This window comes from Microcaecilia unicolor, chromosome 9 (genome assembly GCF_901765095.1).
Source record: "Microcaecilia unicolor chromosome 9, aMicUni1.1, whole genome shotgun sequence".
Lineage (NCBI taxonomy): Eukaryota > Metazoa > Chordata > Amphibia > Gymnophiona > Siphonopidae > Microcaecilia > Microcaecilia unicolor.
Window position 1 is genome coordinate 97,195,460 of NC_044039.1, and position 17,712 is coordinate 97,213,171.

At 39.9% G+C, this 17,712-nt stretch overlaps 2 protein-coding genes across 5 annotated transcripts in view; one reads left to right on the forward strand and one right to left on the reverse strand.

Moving 5' to 3' along the window:
- Positions 1-10,474, forward strand: part of FGFR1OP2 (FGFR1 oncogene partner 2) — a 61,387-nt gene extending 50,913 nt beyond the window's left edge. The window contains exons 6-7 of one of the 3 annotated variants that reach the window (XR_003943404.1): positions 8,427-9,753; positions 9,910-9,919. Coding sequence is in view for 2 of the 3 variants with exons in the window: in XM_030215101.1 (XP_030070961.1) it covers positions 8,427-8,564 (138 nt within the window). In the remaining variant the exon portion in view is untranslated. Of the gene's footprint in view, positions 1-7,767; positions 7,817-8,426 lie in introns of those variants that run through there. The other 2 variants (XM_030215101.1, XM_030215100.1) reach the window with 2 other exon arrangements.
- Positions 10,475-12,043: 1,569 nt separating this feature from the next.
- The window catches only part of TM7SF3 (transmembrane 7 superfamily member 3), a 117,153-nt gene continuing 111,484 nt past the window's right edge, over positions 12,044-17,712 (reverse strand). The window contains exon 11 of one of the 2 annotated variants that reach the window (XM_030214544.1): positions 12,044-15,028. In XM_030214544.1, the coding sequence (XP_030070404.1) occupies positions 14,766-15,028 (263 nt within the window). In that variant the 3' untranslated portion in view covers positions 12,044-14,765. The remainder of the gene's footprint in view (positions 15,029-17,712) is intronic. The other variant, XM_030214542.1, reaches the window with a different exon arrangement.

Genomic DNA, 17,712 nt, shown 5'->3' on the forward strand with positions numbered 1-17,712 from the left:
AGAGTCCACAAGCAATTGGGCATCTCCCATTGTGTTAGTACCAAACCAGATGGAAGATCTGATTTTTGTATCGACCTTCGGAAGGTGAGCGCTGTCTCCAAGCTAGAGGCCTATCCAATTCCAAGGGTGGTTGAACTTGTTGAGCGACTGGGAGGGGCCCGATTCATTTCAACCCTGAACCTGACCAAGGGATATTGGCAGGTATGTCTTACCCCAGCTGCCAAGGAGAAGACTGCCTTTTTGACATCCCAGGGTCTGTTTTCAATTTACCGTACTCCCATTCAGCCTTCTTGGATCCCCGGCTACCTTCCAATGCCTTGTGGATCGCCTACTTCGACCCCATGGCAGATATGTGGCTGCCTACCTATATCATAGTGTATGTTCCCATGCCCGGGAAGTCATGGTCCGGTCCAAAAAAGGAGAGAGTAATCCACCTAAGTGGATGAACACTAACTCCCACGTAAAAATAGCAGCACAGAAAGAGAGTGGGAAATGGACCAATGACTCCAGGAGAACGGGAGATAAGATTTCAAAGAACCACTTTATTCAATGACTCATAAAGTGGTTCTTTGAAATCTTATCTCCCGTTCTCCTGGAGTCATTGGTCCATTTCCCACTCTCTTTCTGTGCTGCTGCCTACCTATATGACATTGTCATTACAGCAAAGATTGGAGGTCTCATTTTATCCAAGTAGAAGCCGTGCTGGATAGTCTACAGGACCCCTGGATTGACAGCAAATCTTTGTTTTCTTGGGAGGACAAGAAGTCCAGTATCTGGGGTACTCGGTTGGGAAAGGGCAAGTGAGACCCCAGAGCTGAAAGTTAGAAGCGATCACGAGGGTGCCAATATCCCCAGACAAAGAAGCAAGTTTGAGCCTTCTTGGGATCGTGGGTTACCATCGGTTCATTCCTGAATTTGCTGAGAAAGCCAAATCACTAACCCACCTCCTACAGAAAGAAGCTCCTGAGAAAGGTACACTGGACAGAGGAATTGGACGTGGCGTACCAAACACTAAAGAAGGCTATTTGTTCAGAACCAGTGCTGATCAGCCCAGATTTTGACCTTCCCTTTATCTTCCAGACCGATGCCTTGGAACTGAGGCTCAGGGCTGTTCTGGCCCAGGAAAGAGGGAAGACCACTCAATGGCATACATTAGCTGGAAGCTGTTGTTCCCAAGAGCAAAATTATGCTGTAATTGAGAGAGGCCTTAGCTGTCAAGTGGACCCTGGAAACCTTCCAATATTATCCATTGGAGTGGCACTTCCTGCTCGTCATTGATCACCAACCCCTTCAATGGGTGGCTCGACATCAGGATTCCAATGTCCGTGTAATGTGCTGGTTTCTCAGCTTGCAGCCTTTCAGGTGAAATATCGGGTGGGCCAAGAGCATGCTAACATGGACTTTTTGCCTATTGTCTAAGATATAAATGAAGAGTGCTCTGATAACCTGAATTACATCTATGGTCATCACCACCTTCAACTATTGTAACATGCTTTTTCCAGGGATTTGACATATAGAACTCTGATGCTTGCAATTGAATTCAAAATACTTTAATAAAACTAAAAGAAGGTGCAAGAAAATGGGATCACATAGGAGAACTGGCTTCTAGTCCAATAGAGAGTCAAATTTACACTACTAATACTGGTGCACAAAATTACAATCTGGTATCCCTGTTCTGGTTTTTATGTTTCAATATTTTTATTGATGACAAATCTTGTTAATACAACAATAGCTGGTTTAAAACCAAAGGCCAACAGCAAACGTTCAAGGTACAACAAAATGATATAAGCCATCATCAACCCTTTTAATAAAAGTTTCCTCCCTTCCCCCCTAACCCTCCCTCCTCCACCTTTAGTGTGAATTCCAGCTGTGCCAACCATATTAATATTAATGCTACCAGTGACGTAACTCCTAAAGCAGTAATTATCTTGGTTATTCCCAAAGTGAAGAAATAAAACGAACGCTTAAGCAACTAACCTTCTTCTATACCTATGGATATTGTCTCCTTGGACACTGTTAGTAGCTTGGACAATTTCAATTCTTATTTCTATGATAACTTTTTATGAACCTTTCATAGTCCCTAATTGTGTGAACCACATTGATTATTATTGAAAACAGCGCTCCATAACCAAGAAGTTCCTATATCACATAGTAATGTCTTTGTAACATCGTTCCTCCCGAGCCCTAACCCACTTAACCCCCCCATCCTACCCTTACCTCCCCCCATCCCAGAGCACTGCTTTTGGAATTGAGAGATCTATCTACCCCATGGCAATCTATTCAATATTTGGCTGCGCCCCCAAGGAGAAATTGTGTCTAAATATGGCCCCCAGACTGCTAAGAACCTCCGCTGCCTCCCCGGAGACCCACCTGCTCCTCTGGATTCCCAAGTCATCAGCTCATGCAATTTGTTCCTCCAATGCCAGAAGGAAGGCGGGTGATCCTGTGTCCAATAAAATAAGATACATTTCCTACCTAATATGCAGGCCTTACACAACATCTGTTTGGCACCCTTAGTCCCAACAGACCACTGTCCCAGTGTACTAAATATGGCTCTGTCAAAGGTTAAGACCATTTGTTCTGCTTTTTAAATAACTGATACTATATAAATCATCCAGACTCTTATGATCATCGAATCAAAATGTACTAGTTATTCCTTACTTCTGCCATATTCATCTGCAATCCATCTGTGACTCCCATTTTCAGTGTTGTTGGCCCCCATACTCTTGAATCAGGTACCTCAATAGTGGGTAAAATAGTATTATAATCTTAGGTTATAGACCTTTGTTCCAAAAAGCTTTTAGTCTAGATCCCAATGACAGAGCGTTGTGAGGAGAATGATACTAAACGTTAGCCTGAATCAAACTAGACATTTTTTACTCTTCCTTTGAAAAACAATATTGTGACTTTCCTATTCCATACGTATGCCTCTCTATAGAATTTTATATTTTGTAAACCGCTGTGTCTGACATACCTAATAGCAGTATATCAAACTGAAATAAATTTAAAACAAGGACTACCATACTCTTATAGTTTGCAAGCTCAATGGATGCACAAAACTCCATATCAAAAGTTTTTGAGTAGCATTCCACATCTTAAACTGGATGAAAGGCAAAAAGAGGGCGTTATTAACTTTTAGTGGGGATTTTAGAAGCTAAAAAGGCCCTTCCTTTTCTGTATGTCTCCAGAACCAAACAGTTTTCCATCTAATTTTACTGGGAGTTTTCCCAGAAACTGTAATTAGTTTCTTGTCAATGCCCTGCTACATATACATGTATTAGAGGTCACAGGTTTGGAGCCTCTCTTCCCCTTTTACTGTGAACAGATCAAATGTCTAAAACTACTATAGTGCTGACAGAGGGCTGAATTCTCCCCCCCCCCCCCCCACCCATTTGGAAGTCTCTTTGCACTACAGAGGTGCTTGTACTAGCTAGGTGACTTTTTTTTTTTTTTCAGGTGGATAATACTGAAATAAGAAAATAAGGATTCTAAAACTTAACATTTTGGTTCACATTCCTGCTAGCTGAGGATCCTAGGAGGCATTTAACCTTTTTTTTTTTTTCTGTCCCTTGAACTGTTTCCACATTTGTGCCTTGCATGAGTCTCCAAGGAGTGACAGCTTTCTGTTTTCAGCTCTTTTGAAATTTTTGGAGAAAGGTTTGGTACATTGGGAGTTCATCCTCCTTTTCTAAAACTAATTTGAGTGCTGTTATTGGTGTATCGTTCACCAAGGCAGTGAAGGCATTTTGCAGTGGTATCCTTTGGGGAGGAGTGGGTGTCTTACAGGTTGGTATCCCTTATAGGTTCTATCCCCTGCCAAAGCCTGCTATAATAGGTCTATTCCTGGATTGACTGACCTTTTTTTTTTTTTTTTTTTTTTTTTTTTGCAGGAATGGTGATCAAAATTTTAGTTTTTTTCTTGCTGCATCTTGTCACTGTGTTTTGGGACTTGAAAAGCAATCAACCTTTTTTCTTTTGATCCAAATTGTCCAGAAACAGCAATAATAAAGAGAACCTTCTAACTAGATAGCAAAATGCATTCATTTTTATTATGTACAAGCTGGCATGGCCATCTAAGACAAAGTAGAAGTGCATCAGATCAGAGCCATACCAACATCAGTACTATATGTCTGTCCAGCCTTCTTACAGGAAATATGTAAGGCTGAAACTTTGGCCGTCTATTCTTGCTTTCACTTCAAAGAATCAATAGTTCTGACCAAGCAGTCTTGCGAGATCTTCTAAAACAATGACTTCAACTCAACTGTCTTTCTCCCTGGGTCGATCAAAAAGAAAAATATTTAATTGATCAAGTGTGCACCATGTCTATATTTCCTAAACTAGATATTTTGTATCTCTGGACAAAAAGACACCAATTTTCAAAAGTACTTATGCGACTGGCAGTACTGCTGACTGCATAAGTGCTTTTGTTTGTTTTGTTGGTGGCACAATAAAAATCTGCATACAACTTTAACCAAGTCATAATAGGGGGCATTCTATATGGAGCCATCCATTTTCAGGTGGCAGGAAGGTGCATAAATGGTGGTAGAAGCTGATCAAACTTTGGTTTTGGCTTCGGCACTGAAACCAGCCCCAAATCTGGATTTAGCAATGCTTGTTTTGGCTGAAAATGCAACCTATAAGAACATAAGAATAGCTATACTGGGTCAGACCAGTGGTCCATCTAGCCCAATATCCTGCTTCCAGCAGTGGCCAATCCAGGTCGCAGGTGCTTGGCAGAAACCCAATTAGCAGTATTCCATGCTACTGAGGCAGCCTGGACAGAGAAATCATATTAATTTGTTAATTCTGTTTAACTTTGGTTCAGTCCTGCAAGTGGTAGAATGCCATCTGGTTTTAATTACTCAAATGTCTAGCTTTTGCTAGACTAGAGGTTAGAAAGGTCAGTGAGAAATAAAACTTTCTTTGTCCCTTTTTGAGTGATGGATTGTTAAGGCTAGTTCATAAAAACCACATCTGGATGCCATTCTAAGCAAGGCATACTGGACAGTCTCGAGGGGATCAGCAAGCAGGCAGTTTTAAAAGATTAGGCTGAATGCTGTTTAGAGAAGGAGATAGTTTAGATTTAAATAATTTCTTGATAATTTAGATTTTGTCTTATAAGGAATTCTGATTTCTGCTTATTTTAAAATATGTTTTATTCTGTTTAATTAATAAGTTCTATTTCTCCCTGTAAAATATCTTTTCAATTCAGTGTTACATCTTTGTCTGACTTTTCAAGTGAGATTTGTCTGCAGTTTAAGAGGTCATCATCTGGTTTGAATTATCCACAGTCCTAGCTAGGTCTGTGTATGAAGCTAAAAGGTGAAAGATGTCAGGAAAAGTCAACTCTTTTCCTTGATGGATTATAGTTAAGTGTAGGACTGGCCCCTTGGCCCCTTAATGAATGCCAGAGCCAAGTTAGCATTTTAAGTTAGTATGAAGTTAGCTGGGAATCTGAGAATTTAATAATAATAAAATGCAGGAGATAGGTGCCACATTGTCTAGTTTGAGAGGCCCCAGGTCATAGGTCAGTTTAGGAAATATCTGAAACCTATGTAACTGATATTTTGAGTAAATGTGTAGAGATAATTAGTTCAAGACAGGGTAATCAATCTATTATTTACCATCTGGTGAGAAAGGGGGGCTAGAGGGGTTTAGGAACAATATATAAATGAGAACAGAAGCAGCTTACGTTAGACGAGAAGGAACCAAGACAGGAGACGCAGGACACAGAGACACAAAACACAGAGAAGGAGAGGTCTAGCGCTGATGTCTTACTTTGTTTGCTGGCAAATAAAGAAGACTTCTCTCTTATTCTGGTGTGTGGTGTTTGACTCCTGAAGTACCACAGATTCTGCTAACAATAGTGGTAATTCCTGCATCACTACCAATCCCAGGGCATGCAGTGGCTTCCCCCATGTCCATCTCAATAACAGACTATGGACTTTTCCTCCAGGAACTTGTCAAACCTTTTAAAATCCAGATATGCTAGCCGCTGTTACCACATCCTCTGGCAGCAAGTTCCAGAGCTTAACTATTTTTGAGTGAAAACATATTTCCTCCTATTTGTTTAAAAAAATATTTCCATGTAATTTCATTGCGTGTCCCCTGGTCTTTGTACTTTTTGAAAATGTGACAAATTGATTCACTTCTATCCGTTCTACACCACTTGGGATTTTATAGACCATAATCATATCCTCCCTCAGCTGTCTTTCTTTTCCAAGCTGAAGAGCTCTAACATCTAACCTCTTTAGCCTTTCCTCATATGGAAGAAGTTCATCCCTTTTTATCATTTTGGTTGCTTTTCTTTGAACCTTTTCTAAGTCCACTATATCTTTTTTTTTTTTTTTTGAGATACAGCGACAAGAATTGAACGCAATACTCAAGGTGAGGTCGCATTAACAGATAGCCTCTAGAAAGCACAGCAGGGCTTAGGTCAGTCTTCATTCCCACCCACCCTCCCCAACTCCTGCCCACCTCTAGTACATCTCTTCATTTATAGTCTTAACTTATAGTCAATTCTAATTAGGATAATAAGAGGGAAGTTTTCATGGGCAGAAGTAATCCCCAGTTGCTCATGCCCACACCCGTTCCAAACTCAAAATGGCTGTTGTGACCTCTTGCGGGGAGCCACAGCAGTCATTTTGACTGCAGAGCCAGGAGCGACTTTGGATCACTCTTGTCCCAAAGAGGCCACTAGAACTTTGAAGGTAGGCCAGGGGAGGGTGTGGGGAAGGTGGAGTTTGTGAGTGGCCCGGAGAGGAGGATGGCTGGAGGATATCCTTTTGCAGGGGGGGGGGGGGGGAGAGGGGAAGGTGCAGGGCAGTGGTTTCAGCTGAAACCAAAAGCCCCAGTTAGTCACCCTCAAAATGGTGGTATTTTGGTCATTTATGTGTTAAATTGCCAGCAGCACTCGTTAATGACCTTTGAAAGAATACCAACTAGCAGAAAAGTACATGCTAGGGTTTGATGGCATGCACATAGGTGAAGTACAGAGGTGTGTGCATAAAATTTATTAAATTAAAGCAACCCTAATTTAAAGCAACAAACCTTTCCCGGAGATGGGAAGGTGGTAGAACTAGAGGACATGAATTGAGGTTGAAGGGATCAGACTCAGGAGTAATGTCAAGAAATTATCTTTTCACGGAAGGAGTGGTAGATACCTGGAATGCCCTCCTGCGGGAGGTGGTGGAGATGAAAATGGTAATGGAACTCAACCATGGGTGGGATAAACACAAAGGAATCCTGTTTAGAAGGAATAGATCCACGGAATCTTAGTGGAGATTGGGTGGCAACGCCAGTAATTGGGAAGCTAAACCAGTGCTGGGCAGACTTCTACAGTCTATGCCCTGATTGTAACTGAATAGATATGGATGGGCTGGTGTGTAAATTTTAAGGGGCTTCAATGTTAGCTTCAGAACTTTTAGTACAAGAACAGTGCCGGGCCAACTTCTATGGTCTATTCTCTGAAAATAGCAAGGTCAAAACAAACTCGGGTATACGTAGACAGTATCACATACCATGTAAAATGAGTTTATTTTGTTGGGCAGACTAGATGGACCATTCAGGTCTTTATCTGTCATCATTTAGTATGTTACTATATGTAATTGGGCTTAACTATCATAGACTTCTACTATACACTGTGATAACAGCAGTGGAAAACTCCTTCCATGCAGGGAGAAAAAGCCATTACTGAAAAAAATAGTCACATGTAATTGCTGATACTATCAATATTTTACTTTTCCATTTGATTTTTGCTTTATTCAGGATATGCAATTTGAAAGTTGAATTTGTTGAAAATCTCCTTGCAGGTGTGTAGTTGTATTGTCATGGAATCTGTAGAACTGAATAAAGCAGGATAAATGTTCCTCGGGAATCATGTGTTTTTCCCACCAGTGTTGTAACCTAGTGGTGCTCAAAACAGTTTTCCAGATCCCCTCAAGTCGTTTTTTTTTTTTTAATATCCCTAATGTGTGCATGAGGTATATTGGCACAGATTAGAGGTAGTGTATGAAAATACATCCTATGCATATTCATTAAGGCTATCCTGAAAACTCAACTGGTAAGGAGAATTCAAGGACAAGTATTTCAGTCCCATTGATGGAAGTCAAACTGCAAACCAGTCAGCTTATCCTTAATGAATATTGAGACATAATTATTTGCATGCACTGCTTCTGTTGTATACAATCTCATGAATACCAAGTGTTATGCTGCTGAATTGCCACACATCCCCTGTACACGAAAGAACTACATCCATGGAAAAAGCCATATAATTAAGGATGCATGGAAATGTATCAATATGGTGCATTTGAATGGACCCCCTCTTATATATTAGTATAACCAGCTTTTGTGAACTCTGTTGAAATTGCCATATGTAGGGGAAAAATGTGCATTCTCAAATGCTGCTCTTTTAAATCTTCTTGTAGCAGGAGAACAAAGGCTTACGAGAAATCCTTCAAATAACCAGAGAATCATTCTTGAATCTCAAGAAAGAAGATGCCCCTGAGAATACATCACTGTCTGCCTTTGTAACCAGCAATGATCTGAGGCTGCGGAAGAGCTGAAGAGAGAGTGCAGGGACCTTCATTTGTGTTGCTTTATGCTCACCTAACCAGCCATGATGACAGGCCTTTATCCGGAAGCAGTGGTTGCTGCAGAGGGCACAGGCAAACTTCCAGTGTCATGAGTTGCAAGACTATAATTTCTTTTGCTACTCTATGAAGCATATTGAAACAACTGACATTGCAGATGAATAGCAACTACTGTTTGTAGTCATGGGGAAGACAAAAGAAATTGTTGGCATTTATGAGGCCTGTATTTGTTAGTCTATATTGTCAGAGCAAGGACAATTTTCAAAAGAATCTAGTTGTCTTGATATGAGTTAGACAATTGCCCTTAATGGAAAAGTCACTAAAAAAAAGTATCCCAGGAGACATTATTGAATGAGGAGAGGGGAAAATGCATGCCTGTATTTAATTTTGAAATATAAATGCATATTTCCTAGTGCAGAGTGTCCCACAGATATAACAAGCATATGGTACACAAGTACACTTTTTACCTGCATAATCTCTAGCTAATATTCAAGGCAACACTTTGGTACTTAGCTCCAAGGTTCATAGGTATAAAAGTAACTGTATATCTTGCACCTAGACTACTTCCCAGACACTTTCGCTATTAGAATACTGTGCTGTGGAGAAGCTGAGAGGCTATTTTCAAGGTATTATACAGTTTGTCTCACATTGAGAAGGCAATATTTTATAGTGGTGCAGTCAATACTGTTATGAAAAAAAAGTGAAAACATAAGTGACCATGTGCATGTTTTATTCATATTTAGAATATTATTTTAATGCGAGTCTTTAGTAAAATCCTATTTTTTCAGTCATTTTAATATATAAGTTATCATTTGTTGCGATTATATCATTATCTTTAAAGTGTATCTGAGTCAGAAATAAATGTTATATTGTTTATTTGGTATTTTGTTAAAGAAATGTCTTTGCTCTAAGTGGGTGTTATGGTTCTAAAAAAAATAAATATGGTTTTGTTTTTTTTTTTTCATTTTTCCTATGTTCTATAAGTCCTATAAAACTGGCTTCCATATTTGGAATTAGAAAAATTACCATTTTCACTTTCCATTAGTATCAAAGCATGTGGAAAATATTTTACAAGCTGAGTCAAAAAGGTGATTCTTCTTTTATAGTGTGGTTCCACATATCTAACCAGTGAAATGTATTTTTGTGTTTACTTGACCATTAAGTTCCCTGTTTGATTCATACACTTTTTTTTTCATCCAGTCCCTATTACTTATCAAAGTGCTTAAATTTATGTCTTATTACAGTGCTGCCCATCAGTTGTTAACATCAAAATTGTGTTTGCTGGGAAAATCTGAATATAACAAGAATATAGGTTGAGGTGCTGTTTTCTGATGTGCTGAAGTTGTGAGAAGTGGCACATATGTGCTTGTGGAAGATTTGTTTTTTTTTTTAATCATTGGTTGGTCAGAAATGGCAGATTACTAGCTAAGGACTTAAGACAATTTTAACAATACATTAATAATTTAATAAACATCTGTTTGAAAGAATATTTTTACTTACTCCTGTCACAAAGCAGTTAACAATGCTAATATAAAATATGCCTATATACTGTGACGTGGTGACATTTCTTTAAGGACAAGCAGGCCTTCTCACATCTGGGTGATGTCATCCAACGGAGCTTAGTGTAGACACTGACTAGCGAGTGAAGTAGAAAGTTCTAGTAGATTCTCACCATATATGTTCTGGTGCCTTTCTGTGTGAGTTCTCTGGTCTTATTTTTTCCGCAAAGCTGAGAGGATGTGTTCGCGTGTTCCCTCCCTCACACTGAGTTTATAACTTGTGCCTTCCCATGTAGGTTTTTTGTTTTATTTTCCAGTTGGGTGCCTTGGGCCAGATTTTGTCCCCTCTGCTTGTGCTCTCTGTTTAAAATGCAGGTGTGAATTCAGCAAGTGCAACTGGCTCAAAGAAAAACTTTTTGTTTTCTCGTAGGCCAGAGCATCTACCTTTATGGCTGCTCAGATTTTGGCATCCACTGGGAGTGCACCAACATTGAGTGGGTCCCCACCTATCAATAATGCTCTCAACACCTTATATAATTTTGATAGATGTTTCTTTGGTGGCCCAGTTTTAAACAACACCATTTCTGAATCTGTGGGTTGCCTATGAAGATGAGGACCTTCCATTGTGTTCTGAAGCAAATCGTGCATTTGAAAGTATTGAAAAAAGGGGATTTTAAAATTCACAATCTCTTGAAGATGTGACAGTCAAAAACGGCCCTTGAGGAGTTAACTCCTTGCAGTATTGTATGCCAGGGACTCTAATCCCCACCATATTGGACATAAATATCCAGTGTGAAAAGGTGGATAGTCTCTCAACAAGCTACTACTACTTAACATTTCTAGAGCGCTACTAGGGTTACGCAGCGCTGTACAATTTAACAAAGAGAGACAGTCCCTGCTCAAAGAGCTTACAATCTAATAGACAAGTGAACGGTCAGTCCAATAGGGGCAGTCTGGATTCACTGAACGGTAAGGGTTAGGTGCCGAATGCAGCTTTGAAGAGGTGGGCTTTAAGCAAAGACTTGAAGATGGGCAGGGAGCGGGCTTGGCGTAAGGGCTCAGGAAGGTTGTTCCAAGCATAGGCTGTCTGTACCTATTTCTATTGTACTAATAAGTCTAGAAATATGTGGGGAAGGCATTTGGACTGCACCTGCCCCTCCCACCTCAATCTTTGGTGCACACATTCGTAGGAGGCAGCATATGGAGCCATGTGTACCTGTTCAAGTGACATCCACAATTTATCCGGTCCTGGAGTGTGGTGATCTTTTAAAGCTGCTGCTCTATAGTACTGCATTAGGTTAGGGAATCCCATCCCAACTTCATCTCATGACACCATCAGTCTATTGAGATTAATTTTTGGTCTGTGCCCATTCCATATATAAAAGTTCTCAACATCTTGTCCCATCTGTTAAACGCACCCTTCGGTACCAGGATAGATAGAATTACAAAGCTCTCACCCTTTGTTCCAGTGGAGGGTAGTTTAGTCTAAATAAATCCTGTATTAGATTTGAAATTTGAATGCCCAAATAACAAAAGCCTTTAATGTTCAGCTGAAAGGGAAGGTTCTGAAGCCCTTCCTGTCTGGTAGTGTTAAAATGACATAACTTCTGTCTTATCTTTATGAAGGTTATGCATCAGGGTCTTTATCTGCCTTAATTTTATGTCTGTTCACTCTCCCTAAAAGTAAAATGGTTCTTTTGAGTTTGTGTGGCTGTCAGGGCTTATTTTGCTTTGACTATATCTGCTCTTTGCTGCCTCCCCAGAAGCAGCTGTACTAGACAGTGCTTAGTGTAATTGTTAAGCTGGCCCTGTCAAAAGGGTACTTTTTCATCGGTCTGATTCTGTGTTGTGTCAAACAGCCACAGGGTAAATATTAAACTATCTACAATCAGCAGAACCGTAGGAAAAAGAAAACTATCCTAATGGATTCTGCATTCTTTATCAACACTCCCGATTCCAAACCAGACCACATGCATTGTCTACTTGTATTTTTACAAGTACAGGATCCTGGCTGTAACATTAATTTTCCTAGAAGTTCCAACATAAACAAAAGCTTATTGTTTCAGTGCTGATAAGGACAGTCCTACTTTGCTAACATGATTTAGATAAAGTGACATTAAATCATGGCAGCGTGATACTTCAAATGTATAAATTGTTTTATTCATATAAAAATGAAGACCATACAAAAACACTATTTTATTTGCTATTACAAAATTTCTCTGGCACTTTACAGACAAATGACAAACATGTGACATTAAAAAAAAAAAAAAGGCTTGAGACACTGAAAAAATATCAACTCAAATATCCATTACTGCTAAGGACAATTATATTATCTAGCACTGCTTTGGTCCATTTGACTCTGCTAGAAGAGTACAAAATGTTAAGTCAAAACCTATATACTAATTTATCTTTATGGTCAGAAGTTTCTTTGTCAAATAGTCAAACTTCTGAAATCATGTCATGCATTCTAAGAGGAATGAACCTTTATCAGTAAAGTTGGTTCTAAAATGGAATTATGGGATGACATTACATTTGACAGTCCACCAGCTCTTATTTTATGGCTCTGGTGACATAAGCCTATTTAATGCTTCTAAAAGCCAAGCAAATCATTACAACAGAAAATTTCTGAAGAGTGTCATCCTGGCAGGGCAGGCTCAAGGGGTTATGGCAAAGCAAAAAGAACATGCTCTCACTGCTGTGAAGGGTGAGCCAGTGAGGCAGGCTTTTGGCGCCCTGAACCAGTGCCTCGCGCCTTAAGCCTGCTCTGAATCCTGAACAGTAGTCTTTTAGCATCATGAACTCTCAGCCTTTACAGTGTACAGCATCAAAAAGCAGGCATTAGAGAATGACAGAACACTGCGCACGTATCTACAAGTGAAAGGAAAAAAAAACAGTGCATGTCACAAGCCATGAAAAATTATCGTCAATGACCTTCTCTTAAGAGCTCATTAGTGGTTGTCCTTTGAGAAGTTATTCTTCCACAAAGCAAAATAACATCTTTGGAAGACCAAAAAACATAGTTAAAGATTTATAATTAAAACACATTAAGTAGTGATCAGAACAAACCTCTCACTTCTGAAGGAGATAATAGACTATTGCTTGGAACTCAACACAAAATCCCACAGTAAGTATAAGTATTTCAGAATATCATGTGTGACCAAGATGATTTTTAAACTACAACAATTAGAAATAGCTATACAAAAATAGATAAACATATTAAGCAGGAAGAAACCTCTTTTAAAAGTACTTCATAAACATAGACTTAACCTAGTTTGATACCCAGCTCTCTAATTTTGCTTAAGCTTGGGCAGTATTCTTTTGAACAGGCAGCATATTCTTCAGGTCACATTTTGAAGCTCTATGTTTAGAATCTGTTAAGTGACGACACATGGTTTAGAAATGTATGTCCTGAAAAAAGGTCTATAAAGCAACAATTGATATGTAGCTCTTAACCTCTGATGAGAAATTAAAAACCCAAAATGTTCACTTCCCCCACCCCAAAAGGTTTTTACAGTACAGTTATGGCAGTCATTCAATCTTTTCCTCTCCTTCAACTAAATTCAAACATAGCATTGATTAAGCGTCACATTAGTGTTAAAATGAATAATTTTGGGCCTGGTCAACAATGAAACTAATGTAGGATCTGCAAAACTTTGGTGGCCATGCTAGTTACAACATAAGAAGAAAGGTTTATGAGCTTATCTACTGCATGTATTCTGATCCATTTCTAAATGAAGAATGAGACAACAGTAATGGGAGCTGTATTACTAATTCAATAGCATCTGGAGACAAGAATCTTTTAAAAAGAGGAAGAATGAACCACTGCGATGGAGAACACCAAATCTGACTTCATATGCCCTCTTTGTAGCCGTCACTGAATCTCTCTTACACCCAAAATAAAGTAGTAGAATCCAATGTCGGTCTCTCTTTTACATCAAACCTACTGAAGAGGTGCCTCTTAAAATAAGTAAAATATGGGATACCAGACCCAACTCCCTAAACCAGTAACACTGGACAGAAATACTGATTTATTGCTATTGACAATATTTACATTTACTGATCAGATAGAACCATGAGACTTGACACATTATAATGTTAAACAATCCAAATGACTTAAAATCTTCTCAGTTGGTAGATATATGGTATGCATTATTTGTTGTAGTTATTTTAGCAGCTCACTTTAAAGTCTTAAGCTATTCTAGATCTACGATTTGTTTTCCTATACAATCATATTCTTAATAAATGTACAAGCAAGAGATGAACCTGAGTTAACATTCTCAACTTATTTACATGGAGCAAAAGTTTGCTAGTGCACATATTTCATATAAACATTTAAATTATCTCATCTTTGACAGCACAAAAGAAAGTTACCCATCATTAATGCAACTTTACCAGGCTCAAAACTTTGCAACTGATGGCACCATCGTAAACTGTACAACTCACCCTATATTCATGATTTTGTAGTTTTGAGGCTGAATGCCAGCATACTTGAAATAGTGAAGCAGGTCAACATTCAACGCTCTCTATACGTTTGCCTCTGTCAGAATGCTGTGAAGCAAGTAATACAGCACCAGCCGATACAAATCACCACAAAAAAAAACCCCTGGACCATAAGTTTTACCCTAATTACAAATGGTATGAGCCTTCAAACAAAAAACAAACAAGCTCTGTTTGGTTAGAGAAGCAATGGTGTTCTTTCCCCAGATGGTTGCTTTTTCTGGAAGAAGCCTTGTATTTGTGTTAGCAAGTTCTGCAGTCTCGTTCTGAATGGAGGAACGTGGTGGCTGGGGTCCAGAATATTGGTTTGACGGCGTGCTCTCTCATGCTTCCACACTTTGTAGGGATTTGGAGGAAAGGGAGGTTGCCCTTTTTCTCTGCTTGTCTGGACTACTAGTCCACTGGCAACTAAGATCATCCATACTATTATGATGATAATATCTAGAAGAAAACAAAATGGAAGAAGAAATGTAATATGCATATGATAGCACATGGTTTTAAGTAGGGAAGTTAAACTGTTTTTCCCTCTGCTGGCCTTATTCTTTGTAAAATCTTTTATGTGAAGAAAGGGGAACACACTACCATCTTCTCATATTTAAAAATGTGTACTTCTTTTTCATGCCTATCATCTTTGGGGAAAAAAAGGAATGGACGCTCCCTTCCCTTCCCAAATCACTTTTATTAGATGTTTCTAATGGCTCTTAGCCTGTTTAGACCACCAGGAATAGCATAGGCGGCCCAACTGTTTGGGGAGGCTAAAGGGGGCAGGGTTACGGGTGGTACCAGCAGTGGAGCTTACATCCATAATTGTCTGACAACACACCTAGCTCCACCCCCACCTAGCCCTGCCCTTGTTGACCATATTTTAAAATTCAAGCAAAACTTGTACAGGAAAACTAATTCAAATAAGCACAATGCTATCATAGAAAACTTATTTACTCTAGCCCATTATATGGGCTGAAGCCAGTAGGTAGAGCTTGCCACCATTTTCACTCACCCAAAACAATAGCAAAATATTATTAGAAATGAGGAACTGCCTATGCGTGGTCCATGCGTAAAAAGTCAAAAGCTGTTCCAGTTGGATAGGATGTGCCTTAAAAGATGGAGGACTATATATATATATATATATATTTGTACTTATTTGAAAGTTTCCATATATAGATATAAATATCATGAAATAAAAATTGAATACCACTAAAACAGCTTAAAAAATATTGTAGCTGGTAGAGACAGCAGTTATAAACTCTCTATTTTGTGCTAATTTTTCTACACTGTTCTTTATAATAGAGATGGCCAAATTCAGTGAGGATATCCTTTTTCCTGATGGGTTCACCTTAGCAGCTGTTGTAATGTGCCTTAGGAAGCCTGGTGTTATAAAATAAGATGGACTATATTGAAATTAAATGGAAGTAAAATTAAACTCACCTTTCATTTGGGCATATGAAATCACATCTTCACAGGTCTGTTCTCAATCTAACCTTCTTGGGCTCCCACGTGGCCACCCCCGTTTCAAAACTGCAGCCAGCCAACACGCCCCCCCCCCCCCCCCCCCATTCAAAGCCCCGGCTCCTTCCCCAGCGGTTGTGACCGCTGAAAAAAGAAAAAACTTGTATCTTCCTCTCCCTCTCAGCGCCCCCCCCCCCCCCCCCACTCACTTCTTTTCTTACCCGGTGGCCTGCTTGACTCACTACCTCCCTAAGGCTCCTTCCCCAGCGGTTCTGAGCACAGTTCAGTGCCATAGCAATGGGTGGGCTCAAGTGGGCACAGGCCTTCGTAAGAGGCTTGGGGAGACTAAGCCTCCCCAGCTCAACCATGACCTTCTGCCTCCTCTGTCAGTATCTCCTGCCCTCCTCGAATTCGGGGGAGGAGCAAAAAGAAATTGTATCCTCCTCGCCAGCACCCCTCCCCGCTCACTTCTTTTCTTACCTGGCTGCCTGCCCGATTCACTTCCTCCTTTCCCCAGCAGGTCTGAGCACAGAAGAGAGAAAAAAAAAAGCTGCCGGTATAGAACCATGTGCTGCGACACTCACTCAAGGCTCACAGCCATGCTCTGCCGGAACGGCAGCAGGAAGTGTGTCACAAGAGGAGGTTCCGGGCAGAGCTGTCTGTGAGTGAGTGTTGCAGCACGTGGCTCTATACCGGCAGCTTTTTTTTTTCTTCTGTGCTCAGACCTGCTGGGGAAAGGAGGAAGTGATTCGTGAATCGGGCAGGCAGCCAGGTAAGAAAAGAAGTGAGCGGGGAGGGGCGCAGGAGGTACTGACAGGAGGCAGGAGAAGTTCATGGTTGGGCTGGGGAGGATTAGCCTCCCCAAGCCTCTTATACGGGGCGCCTATGAGGAACAGCCTAGTAATCAGAGCCGGGAAAGTCAAGGTTCAACTTTCCTGGCACTTCTTGTGAACTTGGGCTTCATTTACTCTTCATTAATTCAGGTACAAAACCAAATTTAGCAGCAAAGATAAGTTCCTTTGAATAGTGGAACCTCTTATGTACCCCTAGAAAGCCCTATCCATGGATGTGCAGCAGCAGTATACAGCTTGCTAATGGTATAATTGTGCAGAAAGTGCCAGGCTAGGGCATAGGCAGCGATACTCGGGCCACTATTCAGATGATGTAGCACTGACCCCTCTACATGTACATTCAGTATATTTAAAAAAAAAAAAAAAACCCCACCCATACTGACTACAGTGTTTAAATATTGATCTGTCAGACTGTAAGCCCTCTGAGGCTAAGTAAACACTGTATCTGAAGGCAATTCACACCTTAACTCACTTTGAGCTATCAATGAAAAACATACCGCAACATCATCTAACTCTCAAAAAAATGAAAGACACAAGAAGCAAAAACTCTGCACAGAAAGTTTTACATAGTGAAGCTACTTCACTGGGAATACAATGAAGAGGGAGATATTAAACTATACTTGCTGCTAAAGATCTTGGTTAATTGATATGTTGGATAAGAATGACTGAAAAAGCACATTTTCTGGTGTCAAGGGTATTTAGTGAACAGTCTAACTAAACAAAAAGCTATGATGGTTTAAAAAGTTGGAGTTAAATCTTAACTTTTTAAATTCCATGACATACATGAGAGAATTTTCATTTAACGTATTCGCTGATAGGGAAATCAGT